An 18,465-nucleotide genomic window follows, 5' to 3' on the forward strand; every position below is an offset into this window, starting at 1 on the left:
GTTTGGTCAATGCATCCTTAGAAGTGGGTCAGAGTGCCCTAGTTCTCATTGTGTGGGCGTGCATGCTTGTGTGTTACATTGTTATTTTGTCCTGATTGACTTATCTGCAGGAACATTTTCTTGCCCTGGCTCTCCCGCTGTTTGAGAGCGTGTTGTTCCTCTTGTTTACCTCTCTCCATCTCAAGGTTAACAAAGAGCTTTTAATTCCACTTTCCTCCGGTGCACGCGCTCACTTGTTGTGGCCGGCCCGGAGCACCGGCGTTTGGTCAGGTAGCTTATGCTTTGTCTTCTTTAATCACGTCAGGCCATATTGGATTTACAAATAGCGGTCACGCCGCATGTGTAAGTGAGCTCCCCCGATGAGTATGTGCAGCGGAGCTGGGCCGCAGATTACATGATATAATAGTGTTTAGGTGTCGCCTCTCCTTAAATTCCTTTAACCTTGACTCTCCTTAAATGCAGGGAGAACACATCTGCCAGGCTGGTGTCAGACATTAGTAATACACACCGCTTGGGCAGCATTGTCACTTTTTATTAACGCCCAGCGCTTTGCATGGTCACCAGCTGTTGCGTCAACTGGAAAAGCCTTGGCGGAGTGAATGACCTTGACTTTAACTGCCACTCCTCCTGCTCTTCCCCTTTTTAATTCGTTTGTTTGGTCTCATACATTTTAAATGGATTACCATTCCAGACAATGAAGGTCATTCAGGAAGTTGGATAAAGATAAAAAGAGAAGCTGTATTAAAGAGGTGAAGTGTGTTCATGCCTGTGTGTCAGTGGTTGTAGTCTGGAGGTCAGCAGAGGGCTTGAAGGTCACATATTGAGATCCGAGCGTTGACCTCTGCACCGGCCCGTCTTTGCGTGGGCCTCCGCGTAATGCCTGATGCCTCCTGGTAATTCTATGTAGCTCTGGAGTGCACTGACCTTTCCAGTTCCCGGTGTCTGTTAAGCAAAAGGGGAGCGAAGCACTGGGAGCAGCACACAGAGAGCCCCAGCGACGCCCCCCCACCCCCCCTCCGCCCCCTCACATACACATCATTTTGTCCTCCCTCTCCCACGTACGTGGCCGACTGTGATGGTAAAAATCACTTTAGAATGGCGCCTGCTCTGTCATTGGCTGACATTGTCAAGGATAATGGATAATCACCACAGAAACCGGTGCAGTGGTGTCTCACCATGAGGGAGGGGGCGAGCGGAGGGGAGGGAGGTCAGCTTTTTGGGTGCCACCACCAATGAGATGACATGTTAACAGATGTGTAAGGTCATTTCCGATGTATACACCGGGAGAGATAATGTAATAGTCATGCACACATCACGCATTTGGAGAAGGGTAGAGGGGGGCTGTGGGGGCTCAGCTTTCCCCGTATTAACGTCATTTATTAGTTAACCGAGCTCTGTCATTGAGGGGAGCACATTTGTTCTTGCCCTTGCTCTCGCGGGGCCTTTTTCTGACACCAGCTCCGTCATTCCGTGTCTGAAGGTCCCCTTTGTTTAAAGTTATTTATGAGCTATTTATGCTTTCTGTGGGATAGTGAATGTTCTGCTGTATATTAACTCAGTGTTTCCCCTACCATTATAAAAGGGAGGCGCCCTGAAAAGATGTGCAAACATTTTTTTTTTAAATTAAAAATTATAATTGTTTTTGTTGTTGTTATTTTTCGACGCACGGCAGTTCCATACTGACATTATTATGTTGCGAATACGTCTGTGTGGCGCTCGCAGCAGCGGGGCAGAGAGCACCAGAGTGACTTCCCCGTTCAGCCAACTAATACGCCCCCCCTCCCCTCTGAAGTTGTAAACCTAGGGGACACACTGTAACTAGTATAGTGCAGTGTCATAGTGTCCCTACGCTGCCTTTTCTCCTCTGTATTGAATTGTCTTTGGGCAAAAACATAGACAAGGTCAACTGTGATTCCAAAGGTTCACTGCCGGGTGACTGCAGAACGATGAACAGAATGTCCCATGTCTGAAGCAGTGTTTCTTTCTCTCACTGCATTAGTTGCGTAGCCGAGCTGTGAGGGAGGTAAACATGTGTATGTCTGCACTGGGCTGATCAAACGCGGTGTTACAGGGCATTCTATTATAATTGCTCTAAGCTCACTGGCGGGAAAATAGCCCTAATCCCGGGCATCTAAGATTAGCATGACAGCAGACGTCAGATGGCCCAGTAGCACCAGGTTGGCTTTTGTTTTTGTCGGATTTAGGTCAGCCGCTTAAAAATGGCCTCGGACTGTAATTGACCCTGATGGGCCAATCTCGGTAAAATGATGCTATTGTATACATTCTTTACCGCGCCTTCCTGTTTTCCTGCTGTAACTCAGACTTGATTGCGCACTGATCAACTTGAAAACGGCTCTTAAATCCCAGCTCGTTTTCACGGGGCCACAGAGTTGCCCTTACTGTCATGACAACCTGTGGACCTTGGCCACCAGGATGGATTTCAGCCTGATTAGAAGCCTGTTGCTTTGTTGTTTTTGGCCCTGGCTACTGCTCTCTGAGAAGTATAAAGGCCGCGTAGGTTGCCATCGCCTTTCGTCATAATCAACGGCTGCTGTCCTGTTGTGTGACCTGCTATGTCGGTCCGCGCAGCGGACACCGAAGGTGAGGGCAGGCATCGGGTAAAGGACGGACAGCAGCCGAGGCAAAGGGGGTGAGTTCTGTATTAATTAACCTTTACTGGACGAGGCCAGGACTGTCTGAGGTGTCCTGTATCCACGGACACCACGCTGACAGGGTTCAGAGCAGAGGTCTCCCAGGGCAGCGCCACTGACACTGTCATGGCAACTGGCACAATGCTCACCCCAGTGTCACCGACTCTGCCCTTCTGACAGTGGTGTGGTGTGACAGGTGCACCTGATACTTAAGCCCCCCCCCACCACTCAATACACACACACACGACCAGGTACTGCAATTAGTCTGTTAGCTATATCCTTGGTGTGATATTGTCCACTGCCTTTGTACTGAAGCCGTAAACACGAGTTACATCATGTCAAGAACGTTCATGTTTTGTTTTTGTATCTGATTTAAAAACCTTTCAGGCTACAAGGAGCAAAGATTGCGTAGTGTACGTTAAGTATGCATGCACATGTATATTTTCATGTGCATATTCATCCCCATGTCTAGGCATGCGTGCTTATTCCTTACTTGTGTGGGTGGATGGCTGCGGCTTTGTGTGCAGGGTTGCGTCGTGTGCGATGCTGCTCAAGTGCATAAGGAGCAGTAGGTGGTATGGGGAGGTGGGGGCAATAATCCACTGAAATGACAAGCTGCATACGAAATTATTCACAGCTCTCACAAGGCCCTTCACTTTTGCAAGACATCGCTGTGAGGGGCTTACAGCTCAAGACCTGAATGTTTTCAAGGTAGCGGGCTTGCATTTTCAATTTGGATCCAATCAGGCCTAATCTACATTTATCGTCTGCTCGGTGGCTGTGAGGGGAGAGTGCAGAGAGGAGAAGGAGCCGTGTGCAGTCAATCTGAAATGTTGCTAAGTAACAGGGATCGCAGACACGGTGGTGAAATGAATGTGATAGAGTGCTGTGCAAATCCCTGCGTCTTACAGTTTCTCCTTTTTCTCCTCTTCCTCTCTACCCAACCGTCTCTCCCTCCCTCTTTCCTCTCTCACTTCCATAGGTCCCCCAGTTGAGATCTGCAAAGCTGAAAGGCGCCACTGAGAGGACCTCCGCCAGGCCTTAAGACCGACATCCCAAACACCCAAAGCCACGGAATGTGTCAACATCTTCGCGGTGAAAATCCTGCTGACTCCTCGCTTGCTGCTCGTGTAAGCGTGGAGCTGGGCCTTCTGGGGTCCTACGGTGTTTAAAGGCATACAACAATGCCTGGAAGGCCCACCTGCCCCAGTTTGCCTCCAGCTATGGATGCTGCGTCACCACAATGCTGACTGTGCCCACTAAAGAAAGGGATCACATCTGGGACTCTTCTTTCTTTGTATTTAGGAAGTACATGACACTGTCAACCAGATGACCTAGTGGACATTTGTTTCCTAGTAGCAGAGCTGAACCATACGAGGGGAACCTAGAATTGAACATGACTCATGGGGAGGAGCCTGGCCCTGAAACACACAAGGATTCAGCTGTTTTAACTTATCTGGAAGGTTTACTGATGCATCCAGTGATAGCCGGCCCTGGGGCCACGGCGAGCGGCAGGTCAGAGGCTGCCCACAGCAACCAGGAGCAGGGTGACAAGGTGGGCGGGCCTTTCCAACTGCCTAATCATGGCCCCACAGCTCCCAAAGCTGGGACTAACGGGCCCACACTGGGTTCTTCGCAGCACCCGAAAAAGGCCCGCCTGCTGCGCTCTGGGGTCTGGAACGATCCAGGGACCCAGCGAATGACTTCGCCCCCAATGGAGCTGAATGGCCAAGTGGGAGGTCTGCAAAATGGAACACTAGAGGGGTCTCCTCATGCCGGAGAGAGCACCCTGCTGGCGTCCCTGCTTCAGTCATTCAGCTCACGGCTTCAGAGTGTGGCAATGTCTCAGCACTCTAATAAACCCCCTAGTGAGTGTTCCTCTCCATCCAAGGCTCCGCCTGCGGATAAGGACCCCCTTCCTGTGTATGGGACAGCCTCAAGCCGTTTGAAGGGCCTGATGAGAAAGAGCAAACTTCAAAATCACAGCAACACCCCTTACAGTCGCAGGGGACACAGTCAGGATAGGCCATCGGAATCGCCTCGGTCAGCACACAGTGCAACACCTCCCTCCGCCCCGGCCACCGCTGAATCCGTGTCCTGTGCCGATCGCCTGAAGGCGGTGGCAAACATGGTGAAAATACGTTCTAGTCCCGCACCTTCACCCAAGCCCAGTGTGGCTTGTAGTCAACTGGCCCTGCTGCTGTCCAGCGAAGCCCATCTCCAGCAGTACTCCCGGGAGCATGCCCTCAAAGCCCAGCTCTCAGGAAGATCTGCCAGCGAGAGACTAGCTGCCATGGCGAACCAGCAGTACGGCCAGGACAGCAGGCCACCTAGTGTGGGAGGGTCTCTGCCTGGAGCCCCAGACACGCTAAGCTCCTTAACAACCCAAAATGGAATGACAACAACAACCACAATAACGACACTCCCTCGAACAGTGCTGTCCAGTCCACAGAGTCCCTCTTTGCTGCGTGGCAACAGCCAAGGCTCCCCACCCACTCCCCCACATGCTCCAAACCCCACTCCCTGCCAACCACCACGGGAGAAGCGAGGCTTTGACTCACGTCCAACCCGTCCCCCGCAGACCTGCAGCAGCTTGCTGCTGCTGCTTCTGAACAACCACAACAACCAGAAGCAGCTGACCAAGAATGGGCACCTAGAGGACAGCTGTGGTATTCTGCCGCCCAGTGGCTCATCTTCAGTCACATCGGATAGCGAGTGCTCCGTCCAGGAGAGGAGCCTAACCAAGGACAGCAGTGATGCAGAGAGTTCCTACTCGAGCTGCTCTCCCATTGACCTTTCCGTAAGAAGCCGGGCCGGCACACAAGACGCACGGCCAAAAACTAGCGCTCCCTCTTCCTCGTTCTACTTCTCTTCTTCCACCTCTAACCTCTCTCCTTCCACTACGGTGTTTTCTTCCCCCCCAGTTGCCTTCTCTCCCCAAGCTTCTGTTCAATCCTCCAGCGCAACCTTTTCCCCTTCCTCTAATATTGCCCCCTCTATTTCCACTGCTATTTCCTCATCTTCCTCTTCTATGTCTACCTCCTCCCTGGACAAACTAACAGAATCTTTAATAAACAAGTGGAAGCCAGAGCCATCAAGATCAAAGCTGTGCAAGAACAAGGAGCCTGAAATGAGCCAGGACCTAAAGTCACCCTCTAAAGTTACACTTATGCAGCTTCTTCTTGAGCGCCGAAATAATGAGATGGTTAATAAAAGTGTAGGTAACCCCAATTCACCTGTTGATATAATTATGTCCACCATGGCTCAAGGCCAACCAAAGGGACTCGTCCCCTGGGAGGAGACCAGGACAAAAAGCCCCGTAGATAGACCTGTTGCGCCAGCCCAGCCCCTCTACTCACCACTCACCCGGGACACTAGTGGTGCACTCTCCCCGTACTCCTACCCCTCCCCCCATGTCCAGTCCAGCCCGTTGGATTTGTGTAAATCTAAAGCCTTCCCTGCTGAGAAGGCTTCAGAGCCTGCTTTCAGTGCCAGCAAACTGTTACAAAATCTGGCTCAGTGTGGCACAGCCTCTTCCTCCCCACCCATCCCCTCTGGCAAAGGGCTCGTACAGGAGCTAGATGCCAGCAGGCCCCTTGCCCTATTGGAAAGGCTCAATGCTCCAATCCACAGGACCACCACCACCACTCCACTCTCAGACGGACCCTCGGGCAGTGGCACACCTTTCAGTCAGAAGGAAGCTTCTCCTCCTTCAACGCAGATCGAGAACCTTCTTGAAAGGCGCACTGTGCTTCAGCTCCTGCTAGGAACAGGCTCGGCCACTGCTACGGGCAGCCGCAAAGACAGGCCCAGCGGCAGTGGCAGGAGGAGTGTGGAAGTCGCAGGGGGGGGCTATGAGAAGGGTCCTGGGGCCTCCCCTATTTGTGACAGCTCTAATGGGCCCACTAGGGACGTGAAGGTCAAAACTGAGTTTGCGGAGGACGTGAGACCGTCCTTGGCCGTGTCTCAGGACTCTAGTGGCAGGAAGAGACCTAGTGGCTATGAAAAGAGTGCCCCCCCCTCAGATTGTCAGCAGGACTTAAAAACAGAACCACGGCCTACAGAGGTCATAGCAAAATATGGCCTCCTCAGCCAGCTGCTTAAACAACAGACTGCTACCTACTATACCAGCTCTGCTATGCAGGCTGAATCACAGCCCAGGCAAGTTAAAGAGGAACAGAGGGAGTATCCGAGCTCAGGTCCTAAAAAGAGACGCCTCTGCTCTGACCGGACTGAAAGGTATGATCATACCAGCATAAGAGCAGTGGACAGTGGCAACGTAAATCTTTATGAATCTTCTGCTGTTCAGGAGGAGCCTGAACAGCAGAACAACGTGAAGGAAGAGGAAGCTCCACCAAGGAGCCCACCAGGTAAAACCCTCACCAGAGAGAGCCGGGGCTTCAACGTGCTCAAACAGCTTCTGCTCTCTGACAACTGCTTGAAGGAGCTGTCCCAGCAGCCGCAAGGGACACCGAGTCCCTCCGTCCTGCAGGCCAACGGCAGCCATCTCAGTCAGCCCGCACAAAATCACAGCTTCCTCCACCTGCCGGGCTGGCACCCTCATGGTTCTGTTAACTCAGGGCTTCCGAGTAATCTCAGACCACTGCCCGCCCCCCCTGCGGGCGACAGCCCTATCCGCACCCCTTGGAGCCACCAGCCAGCTCCATGGCCGGTTGCTCAAAAACGGGACCCGCCTACTTTAGTCAAACAAGAGCCCGAGAGCCCTGTGAGATGGAGTAGTCAGGAGAATGAGGATGAGGACGAGGACGAGGGTTGTGACTCAAACCCGGACTCTCCACGCCTCTCGCGCTCCAACCCCATCCTGTATTACATGCTGCAGAAGGGCAGCATTCAGCTGAGGAAGGAGGTGCGGGATCAGGCGGAGGGAACCCACTCTATGGTCAGAGTTAAAGAAGAGCCAATCAGTGACATGCATGCTTATGAACACACTCTGAGCTCCAATCCGCAATCCCCGAAACACAATGACAAGCACAGCCGTGAGAGCCAGGGGCTGAGCCAATCGTATGAGTAGAAGTTGTATCAACTACAGAAAAATACAAAGTGGAATGGAATTCATTTACTCTTTTCTTTTTCCTTTTTTTCAACAACTTTCCAAATTGGTTTGATTGGACAAATAATAAAGAATGCAAACGTGACATTTTTGGGGGGAATAGAGAAAATCCTTATTCAAATGCATACTTGCATTGGTTTCTCAATTTTAAAAGGCAATGTCACAGAGTGGTATAAAACAGGTCTGTCATAGCAAAATGTTTAAATAATAATTGGCGAAGTTAATGTCACAAAGCTAACCTTTCCCATCAGTAAATATTACGCACAGATTTAATTTGGTCAATTATGAAGAAGTCCTCTACTATTTGGTTTTGTTTTACACTTTTTATTTTTTTACCTGAATTCTACACATATCACTATTCCATGTGCCCTTTGTTGCCAGCCATAAAACATTTAGAAAGAACATTTCAGGCAACATTTATTATTGATGACTCCAAAAATGTTAGTACTCAGTTCACTGGACATTTATTTATTTCCTCCATCAGAACATTTTCAGATAAGACAGAGGCCCATCAATTTTAGATAAGATTCCAAATAAAGCCATTCTAGTGGTGACACGGCGGTCTATTACAACAATGCACATGATAAATTCACTCAAAGGAGGACCTTGAAAAGTGTTCACACTGCAGTAGCTCCAGTGAGGATCTTACCCCGATGCATTGCTTCTCCAGATTCACAGTGTGGTTTACTGAAAGGAGGATAGAGCTACGGAGGTTTGAATGCTCACATCATTGAGCTATGCTTTCCTTTGAATTGAACGTTTTGTGGGCAATATTCAACAGTGCAAATTCAGGGTGTCGTGTTTGCAGATTGTGCCGTTTTGAGCAGATGGGTCAACAGGGCGCGTGTGGTGCTTACCGTTGAGCAGGTTTCTGGAGCAACAGTTAAAAGGCTGAAAAAAAAACGTATCTCACCACCCTGGTAAACAAAACCACCACTTTGTGCACATGAAAACTCCAAGTGTGACGCACGTTGCTTTGTTGCTTTTCATTTCACGTGACAGACCACCTAGAGTTTGCATTATGGAGAGCAGAGTCTTCGGTGTCCTTTTCCACACTCATTTAACATGGCATGTAATAAGAAAAGAAACGTCAGTATTGTTATCTGTTGAGAATTTGACAGTTTGTAATTCTTTTCTTCATCATTTCTTCAACTGTTGTGCTTTATGGACATTTTTTTTCTTTTTTTTGTGGCAGCCTCTTAACTCATAAAATGTCAAAAGAATTGCATGGTAATAAAGAGAAGACCACGGGTACATATTTTTTTCCCCAAGCAGCTGGACGTGTGTACCTGCCCCCAATAACCACCAAGACATTTGGTGTCTTGAGGGATATCCGCTATCTAGCTCCTTATTTTGGTTGTACTGTATTCTTTTGGGTTGATGTCACACACTGCTTTATCCATTTAGTCTTGTGATCTTTTTAATACATATACCTATGAAGTACGTCTCTTCAATTATTAATACATTTTCACAATGGTTAAATATATTTGTGTAAATAGTACTTTCAGTATGAAAGATGACTATTTTGTAATGTTTAAGAAAAGATATTACCCTAGTTTTTAATGCCCTGATATGTAAATATGAATTATATGCGTACAAGTGTACATACAAAGGCAGAGGATGCTATGCCCATCTTTTTTTGGTTGGTTTGTTCTTTGCATGTGTCTCTATGTGGTAAATGATAATCTATCCTGCGCTGTGTTGTGTAATAATGTCTGACTCTCCTCACTGCTGCCTGTTGCATGCAGACGCATGGGAACTACCTGTGTATCCCTATTGGTGAAGAGGGAAAATGTCAAGTCTTAAAAGTAGGTCTTTTTTATCACAGAGAGGTCCGTTTAGAATACCAACAGTCCCTAAATAACCGCAGACTGTCAAGCAAGTTGATTCTGAAATGTGTGAAAATAAACGTGCATTGAATATTTTTTGTGATTTTTCTTTTCTGTTACTGGTTAAGAGCTCCGTGGAAGAGCTCCAGCGATGGGGGATTGACGTACAATCATAGATCTGCATTGTGCATCTGACAAATACATTTGTAGCAGCAAATTTACGTATTTATACGTATATATATATATATATATATATATATATTACGTATAAATATATATATATATATATATACGTATAGATATATATACGTATAGATATATTTATATATATATGATATATATATATATAAATTATTTTTCATTTTTTTCATGTGAAAACCTGAAACATTCATTTTTTTTATGTTTTCATTTTTTTGGTGTTCATTTGCACTGATATTTCAAAAATAAAGTACTAAAATGCATGACCTAGTATGAATCTGTTCCTCTTTAAGTGTGTTGTTTTCTATCCAATGCACACATTGGGGCTTTTTATATTAGAACATAACACATTAGTTCAGGAAACATTTATATTCCTCTACATTATGCTTGATTATATTCTTCGTTCCAATGATCATGCGCAGCTTTGTTCTAGTTCATGTGAGACGTCACTTTAATAGTTCATTGATTAAATGCAACACTTTCATATCAATAGGCAGCGTCCCGACATCTGAAGAAAGAATGATGTTGTTCAAAAGAGACATCAAAGCCAAACGGCACTTTGTGTAATCACAGACAAGTCAAATTGGAGTGAGAGGATGTCCTGTATTTGCCCGAAACGTCTGCTTCTGTTCCCTCAGCGTGCCGAGTCTTAACAAAGGCAGGAAAGACGCTGAAGGCAGGGAGGACACACTGGGGTCACCAGATGTGTACCAAGGAGACCTAAATAGACGCCGTTGCTCCATCCCTACAGAACTTTAACTCTTCTTCAGATCTGAGGTCATTTTTTGCTCTGAGTAGATCAGCGCATATTGTGAGACTCCCTAAAGGTGAAGATGAGTTCACCCCAGAACTTCCCCTCGTGCTGGGTTTGAAAATGAAGTCCAGGCGAGCGAACAAACGGCTTTTTGTTTGCGGTGCACATTTAGAATTGCAGCACAGTTCCTCAGCCCTGACTTCCCCTTTTACTTTAATACTCCCCATGACTGGCTGCACTCTCTTTAAACTCCCGGTAACCTCTCCCCTCCGTGAACTTCTCTCATTTCAAAGATTCAAAGATTCTTATCAAGGCTGAACCGCCAGTAACCCCTTGATTTCCTCTGAATGCCGAGACGGGCGGCAAACATGAGGGAGGGAATCGCGAGTTTAAGCCGAGGTCAAGGTGTAAAACTTGACAATCGCCAGTTTGTCTGTGGCTTCTCTCTTTGATTTCCTGACCTCAGCATGAGGCCAAAAGGATGTGAGCTCCGCAGAGCAAGGCCATGGACTCGCAAATCCCCCCAACCGGCATTTTATGGTCACGAGGCCTTTCCAAAATCATATTTCCTGAAGTTTCTAACGCTCGTTCTTCGCACAAACAACCCAAATAGCCACACTCAACACGGCGGACCGGAGGCTCATCTGCATGGGAACATGTGCACTGTTGAAAACCATTGTGCTTCGATTTGAGTGTTAATGAGATATCCTCTTGTTGAGGGGCTTTGTTTGTTCACATGGAGCCCATACGGAGCAAACTGACACTGGTTGTCGTGGTGATTGGTGGGATAAATATGCTCACAGATGTTTAATCACCCTCTCCTTATGCGAGGGTTTGAACTTTGACACATGGTCTGACCTCACACGTTATGTAAGCACACACACACACAATGTCATTTGCATTTTATGAGTCGCGTGACCCCATTTGGAGTGTCACGAGGGCGGAACAGTTTCATGAAATGCTAAAAAACTTAGCAGTGAAAAAATGAAAGGATGCCTTGATAGTTTGAGGTGACGTGAAGCTGCTGCAGTGCAGACGTGCATGGGAGCAGCCGCAAGTCAGACATCAATAAACAGGCGAGCAAACACCTGGAGAAACCCCCACTCACAGAAAGGAGGTCAAACTGGTTTGTTTTTCCAACCTTATACTGGTCTCCCCCGGTCGGGCTTTGGCTTTAGAAGATGTACCTCTTTGTAAAGTCGGTTCCCCTATGGGTTCACAACCTTTCGCCCCCCCCCCCCCCTCCTCCTACTCGCCATGACCTGGCTGATCCTGTTTCCCGGGACAGTTGTGCTGCAGCTGTGGCACTCACCCTCCCTCTCTCCACACACACTCACACACACACACAAACCACGCAATACACCGGCAGCACCGCCCCCCCTGACTCCCCCCTCTGGCGTTACACTCAGCCCATTCTTCTGACATTTTGTGTAAATATGACAAGTGGCCGCATGGCTTAAGTCCTTTCTTTTACTTAATGCCTCTTGACCTGCTACTTCCCATGGTCTCCGACATGATGGGGTGATTAGCCATACACAACTAATAAACCAGATGTGCTGCTAGACAAACAACAGGTCACAAGGTCACAAGACTTCTTGCTAGACCAGACAGCTCAATGGAATAAAGTGCAAGTTTGTTTTGTTTTTTGTGTTTGTACAGTTGCTCAGATCAATGCAGGCTGTTTTGTTCAGCCTGGTTATTGGTGGCCCAATGCGGCAGTGTAAACACACGATGTAATATTCATGACGAGTGAAAGTCCCTGTGGTCCACAGTGCAGCCTGTCAGCTTGAGGGATCCTGGGCTAACGCTCGGTGGACGAACACGTGGGCTATTTTGTCAGATAAGCAGCCGGGTAAATGTTTTACAAAGTAGCTTAGGGAGAAGTAGCAATGTCAAGTCTCCGGTCTGCCGATGTCTTCTACCTCGGTCAGGCTCCTCAGGGGTGGAACCCCCCTTACGGTAAGTCTTCTCAGAGAAGCTCTGAAGGTTTTGATTCAATGTTTCCCCTGTGACACCGACCTGTTTATTCATGCAGAAAGAAAGTTGCAATGCCGGCGATCTCACCAAATCAAACAAAAAATCAACAAAAAATCTTCAGGAAATGTATTCACCACTATTTTCCGGTGTGGTTCATCACATCACATGGCAGAGCGGTTGATCAGCAGGGTCATGAACTTTCCATATAAACATTTCTCAAAATCCCGCCCCAGGTTGAAGGTTCTTGTCATTTCAGTGTCAACTGGTCTGGCTGAGACCAGCTCGGAATGTGAACTTTGTGCTGTGGGGGCTCGGGGCCATTTAAGACCAACCATGCCAAATGGAACTCCTTTGACTTTCTGCTCTCATGGTCCTCTAAGTGTGAAGTCATACAGAGGTGTAAATAATAACTTAACTCAGAGGGGATCTCAAAAAGCACGTAAGGAGCACTTAACGCATTTGAGCATTTAAATTGTGAGACATGAGAAGTGGTCACAATCATGTTGTGATATATTAAGCTATACTTTAAGAGCGGTGAGAGAGCACCAAATCATTATGACAGTCGAGGTTGTTGTGTAACCAACGTTGCATTTTATTCATTGACTGTTTTTTTTTTGTTTTTTTGCAATGTTAGCAATGTGGCTCCATGGCTGCCGGGGCCACCTCTTCAATATGTTTCAACAACTATATGGAATGCTGTGAAATTTGGTTAATAAGTTGACATTCCCCCGTCTTATGAATTGCAAAAACATTGGTGGTCAATGACCATTCTTCGGTTTGTGACCAAATACTTGCAAAGCTCATGACACCCTCATCATCCTCAGGTTTTGTTTTGTGCTTTACTGTGGCTAAGAGCACGTCCCCTACATGACCCATGGTGAGGCTGTCAACAGTCTCAACCTGCTCTACTCATGTAGTACTCTGTATTCAGTGTAAATCCAGCACGGCACTTGTGTGTTTAAATCAGAATTGCAACATTTGACAGCTTCTTCTTCTCTCAAGTGTTATTTCAGAAGAATATTTAATCATTTTGCTCGTTAAATCCTTTTACATGTGATGTTTCTTATATCCCTCAAAGGGCGCAGGGTCTACATTTGAGTGACTTGGGATTATGCATTAAACCCTGCTTTGGATCATGAGGCTGGATCATGAGGCTTTTCCCTTTTCTGTGCAACACTCTTGGAAGTTGACTGAAGTTCACATGGTGGTTAGTATGGTGGAAGTTATAGATTATGGTTTAAGGTATTAACTTGGCCTTTAAAACAATCGTAAAAGATATAATATGTTGTTATTACTAAATGGGACTGGTGGAAGTGGTGATATAATAAGAATTAGAAACCTGGAAAATGGCTGAAATCTTCTTAAAGCTCTCTTCAAGAACCACGGCAGGATTTAACTACTTCATTCTTTACCGTGTCATAAAATCAATGGCCATATTGCACAAAAGAGAGAAGGGAAAGGAAACAGTGTTGTTCATAATTGAATGAAGTTTGTATTATGGCAACCATGACTGCTTCTAACAAAAATACATTGACATGTGCTCTCCAACTAAAAAAGCTACCGGGCCTGTGAGGCCTCTCAGGTACGCCGTGTTCATATTTTCCGTATCACATATTAACATCAACGATAGACGTCTGCGTCTGCTTTTGATATTAAAAATGAGGATCAGCGAATGAGATCTCGTCCAGGCATTGTAATTTCCCCTGACCGCAAAACACAGCAAAGCTTATCTTGTCAGTGAAAAAGACCGAGACCTCGTCCCATGCTTTAGTCTTCTAGAAGAAGAAGAAAAAAAGCCCTTCAAGGAGATATTGTTTTTTATGGCTGCATGCTTTATGAAGGATTAATATCAGTAGCGTTGAACGTAACCCAGGGGTTTGCTGCAGGACAGCGGCTGCATTTGATACTTCCCTTTGGATGACGTCAACAAGTCACCCAGAAATCATCATTGCATATCTGTATGGCAGAGATACTAAAGATAAAAATTCATTTAAATCAAAATAATTCCATTTTAGTTTAGGAGATGCAGGCTGTGGTGGAAATTCACGGAAATGCAGTGTAATTTGTTCATATTTTCCATTGAGCCACTTGCGTATTCTGTGAAAGATCGCTAGTGTCAACGTGCTTGGACACACCGTCTGTTTCCAGAAGGGATCCTACCAATTATATAAAACTTCATAGCAACTGTGCCAACTCATTTAAACGTAAAGCCATTAGTCGATGTGATAGACGACACTTGTAAGAATCATCACAATTCAATTTCTTATAGTGACCAGCGGAATGGTCCGCCCTGGAGCCGGTGAATGATAATGGATGATGCTTTGTCAGCCACATTCAGAGACATGTAATTGCCGCAAGCCCTTAGTTAATAAAAAATGAATAGATCTCTTCAGTCCAAATAACTGTACAGTAGCCTTGAAGCCCAGGAGAAAAACATGGACAAAGAATAACATCCAGCACAAAAAGAAGAGAGGGAGCATAGATGCATTTTACGATATTGTATCAAAGGATTTGCAAAATAATGTGTATACAGAGAGCCAACTCAAACTGGCTGGCTGGAATGGGGCGCATTAGAGTGATACGGTCGACACCATCGATGGTGATATTTGTTAAAAACATTGTCATCCATTTTCTACAAAAACTTTTTTTCAGGATCCGAGGAGTGCAGATACAAGCTGATCCAAGCTTTAGGTGATTTACATTAAATCATTTTCAAATAAACATCCATTGAATTATCATTACATTTCTTGGGCTCCCATGGTAGTAGTGTAATATGTAGTAATGTAATATTTCTGTTTCCATGCAGGAACATGATGAGCAAGCAGATGTCCCAGGCCAGCAGATGATCACGCCCCCCAGAAGCCTCCACATCCACTGCAGATACATTTCAAATGCAACATTACATTTTAATCACTACATAAAATAGTTTCCATGTATGTTTTTTATTATCTAATATCATCAAGTTTGTTCACATTATCTCTATCCATCTTGTCAGATCATCCATAAATTGGCATGAAAAGTACATGTTTAAAACTAATCTTTTGTTACAATGTGTTGAATTACTGAATCACATATATAGAGGGGATAAAAAAATGTCCTGGTGCGAGTGAAGATATTATCATTCAGCCCCCAGGCTCACTTTCAGGATCCCTTTTGATCTTCAAAAAAGTCTAGGCTCTTGTCAGCCGAGGATCTATCCAGACTGCTACCGCTTGACTTTGCCAATTGACTCATCAACTTATTTTCTGATTGGTTTCCTGACAGCTCCCCAGATTCCTCTGAGTGATAGCTCTACTTCCTGCCCTGAGGTCAAACTGTGTGGCGTGTTGGCTCACACAGGAAGGCTGGTTTTATTGGACGTGTTTTGTGTGCTTTGGTCAACCCTTGCACACACACACATACACACACACACACTCTTCTGCTCAGTCAATATTTCAGCACGCTGCAACGTAGATGCTATGAAATATTGATTATGGTGCAGCGCTGGGGAAACAAAATTGAAAGCAGACTTTGTTATATATACGTGGAATCATTTTCATGATTCATTATCTTTTTCACATTCCTGCTGCCATTGTGAGAGTCTGTCGTTCTGCAAGCTGGAGCTCCAAAGGAGGAGGGTGCTATCTGCTGGAGGAGGGCTGAACGACAGGGCAGCGCTGAACAGAAAATGTCTGTGCTGAATAACAAAAAATCCAAAGAATGTAGTGATATCTAATATGAATGGCACCCTTGCATAATTTTAAGAATCAATCTTCCTCTGATGAAACAGCAGAAAACCAATCTATCTTGTTGACATCTTCCTGCACAGTGTGTTTGTGCTGCTGAATCTTTCCCCCAATGACACCACATGTTCTGAGTATTCTCATTAATATGTATATGCACTAGTTAGATGACACAGTTCATGGTAACAAAGTATGCTTTCTGACTCAGTTATGACTTTAACAAACAATGCGAACCCTAGACCTCTAAAGAATGACCCAGTTTGGTACGAGAGGATTGTTCTCTTCCATCTCGCTCTGAATTCATCAAAGCTGACACATTTTAAGGCCCCGTGTGAGAACGTAGGTGTTATTCTATCTGATCTCAATAGTTAGTGAAAATCTGACAGTTTAGTTTCTTTCTCTCACGCACAAGTGGGCAACAATTTGGTGACATAAAGACAAAAAAAAATGTTAAAAATTAGTTTTGCTTTTATGCACAGTTTAAGGAATGTGTTTAGCGCCCAATATTCCCATCGCAGTACATTATAATAGTATTTATAATGCAGTTTACAATCAAGTCCTGATTGGATAGCGGCCAGAAATTGACATGAATTAAATTTCCAGTTGATAATGTGGAAATAAAGATAGAATTGAAATGGCTAGATCAGCCACATAGTCACCAACATCTACCAATTTCACCCGGCCTCCTTATTCATAAGTTCAACTGTACTTTTACAGTGCTAGAAACAGAATTTTAGACTCTTATAAGTGTTGATATATTGCATTATAGTTATGTGTCATATGTGGCAACCAACGAGTGGGGGTGAAATCACCGGACTCGGATACACGTCTAGCTGCACAAAAAAGGGTACGCTTTATTGTAATGTACAAAGTAAGGAAAAAGGGAAAATTAGGTTCTTCCTCTTTTGAGGGTGCGGTTCAACGGGTTCATCCAGCCTTCGTCTCGTTCCTGCAGGAAGCACAAAAAACGGGATTTAACACGCATGCAAACAACCCCCAGCATGAAGCCAGCTTCTACTCACGTCTTGTCTCCCAGGCTGTTGGGCTGGTTGGTCTTTTATAGTGTGGCCAACCTTCATCAGCCTTGTGAGCTGCAGCTGGGCCGCTGGTTGTCTCCTGAGGGGGCGGGGTGTTTCCCCTTTTGGTCACCTGACCTCGAGCTCGTGGGAGCCCGTTGTGCTGCTCTCTTGATGCACTTTCCAGAGTGCTGCGCCCATGGGTTGCCACACATAGAAACTTGTTAGTTAGTTATCATTACAATGCCAGCAGCATTCTAAGTACATATAAACAAAGTGTAAATAAAGTATAAAAGGACAAATACACTGTATATTATGTTGTGTTCTGCGACCAATTTTTGGGGGAGGCGGGGAGTAAAAATAAAAATAACTGTGGAAGGATCACAGGCAATGAATTGATAAACAAAGGGGATTTATGAACAATAAATCTAAACATCCATACTAGGCACAAACTCAGAACTACTTTCCTAAAAGGAGAAAAGTGACACAGGTGGTCAACCTACCACAGTAAATCTGAATACCATCAACTAGTCACATACAAGCACACACACAAGCTCACACACACACACGCGCACACAAAAGGGGTATATGAGTCACCTGGAGAGAGAGACATCGAGAACAGGATAGACACCAGTAACATATTATATCAGTATTATATCATATATCATCATTTTTTAAAAGCCTAATCATTCTTAGTTTTGGATTTCCTAAAATATGTTTTTTTTACGTTTGAATCTGCCTATCAAGAATAATTTGACTTGATAAATCAAAACACCAACTACCTTCTGCTTTTGCACTTGGTTCAAGTAAATAAGACTTTCAGGACTCACTAATAAACACACATTACTTGGCTCATCTTTTACAGTGTTTTGGAAAGAAACTTAGATAAAAATAAAAACATTTTGTGTTATTTTGATGATGCACCTTGGGCCTGAGGGGCCGGCTTCACAAGGAAGTCTAAAGCACGACAGTATCACTCAATATCGTACTCAGTAAAGTACTCGAATACGCATTCTTAGTTATGTATCAAATCCAATATAAACCTGGGTTTCCAACAGTAACATCTTCTGCAGGTGAAGCATTTCTAAGATTAACTATTGATTGAATAGAGTAGTGACAAGGTTTCAGTACAACCTGAAAATGACTGACATGTATTATGTGTGATCAAACCATGATGATAGTTGTGCAAAAAAGCGTAAATTAGTTGCAATTAATTCAGAATTATACTCCTGAGTGATGATGTATAA

At 45.4% G+C, this 18,465-nt stretch overlaps 1 protein-coding gene and 1 long non-coding RNA gene across 5 annotated transcripts in view; both read left to right on the forward strand.

The window, feature by feature from the left end:
• The window catches only part of nrip1b (nuclear receptor interacting protein 1b), a 35,659-nt gene extending 25,647 nt beyond the window's left edge, over nt 1-10,012 (forward strand). For all 4 annotated transcript variants that reach the window (XM_040181289.2, XM_040181290.2, XM_078106489.1 and 1 more), the window contains one exon: nt 3,634-10,012. In XM_040181289.2, coding sequence (XP_040037223.2) covers nt 4,048-7,683 — 3,636 coding nt within the window. In that variant the 5' untranslated portion in view covers nt 3,634-4,047 and the 3' untranslated portion in view covers nt 7,684-10,012. The remainder of the gene's footprint in view (nt 1-3,633) is intronic.
• A 1,984-nt stretch (nt 10,013-11,996) lies between these two features.
• On the forward strand, nt 11,997-17,520 carry LOC144410334 (uncharacterized). The gene is made up of 3 exons (XR_013468341.1): nt 11,997-12,462; nt 15,133-15,171; nt 15,287-17,520. It is a non-coding gene; the product is annotated as an uncharacterized LOC144410334 (long non-coding RNA).
• Nucleotides 17,521-18,465: the final 945 nt, after the last annotated feature.

Source organism: Gasterosteus aculeatus, chromosome 7 (assembly GCF_964276395.1).
Source record: "Gasterosteus aculeatus chromosome 7, fGasAcu3.hap1.1, whole genome shotgun sequence".
Classification (NCBI taxonomy): Eukaryota; Metazoa; Chordata; class Actinopteri; order Perciformes; family Gasterosteidae; genus Gasterosteus; species Gasterosteus aculeatus.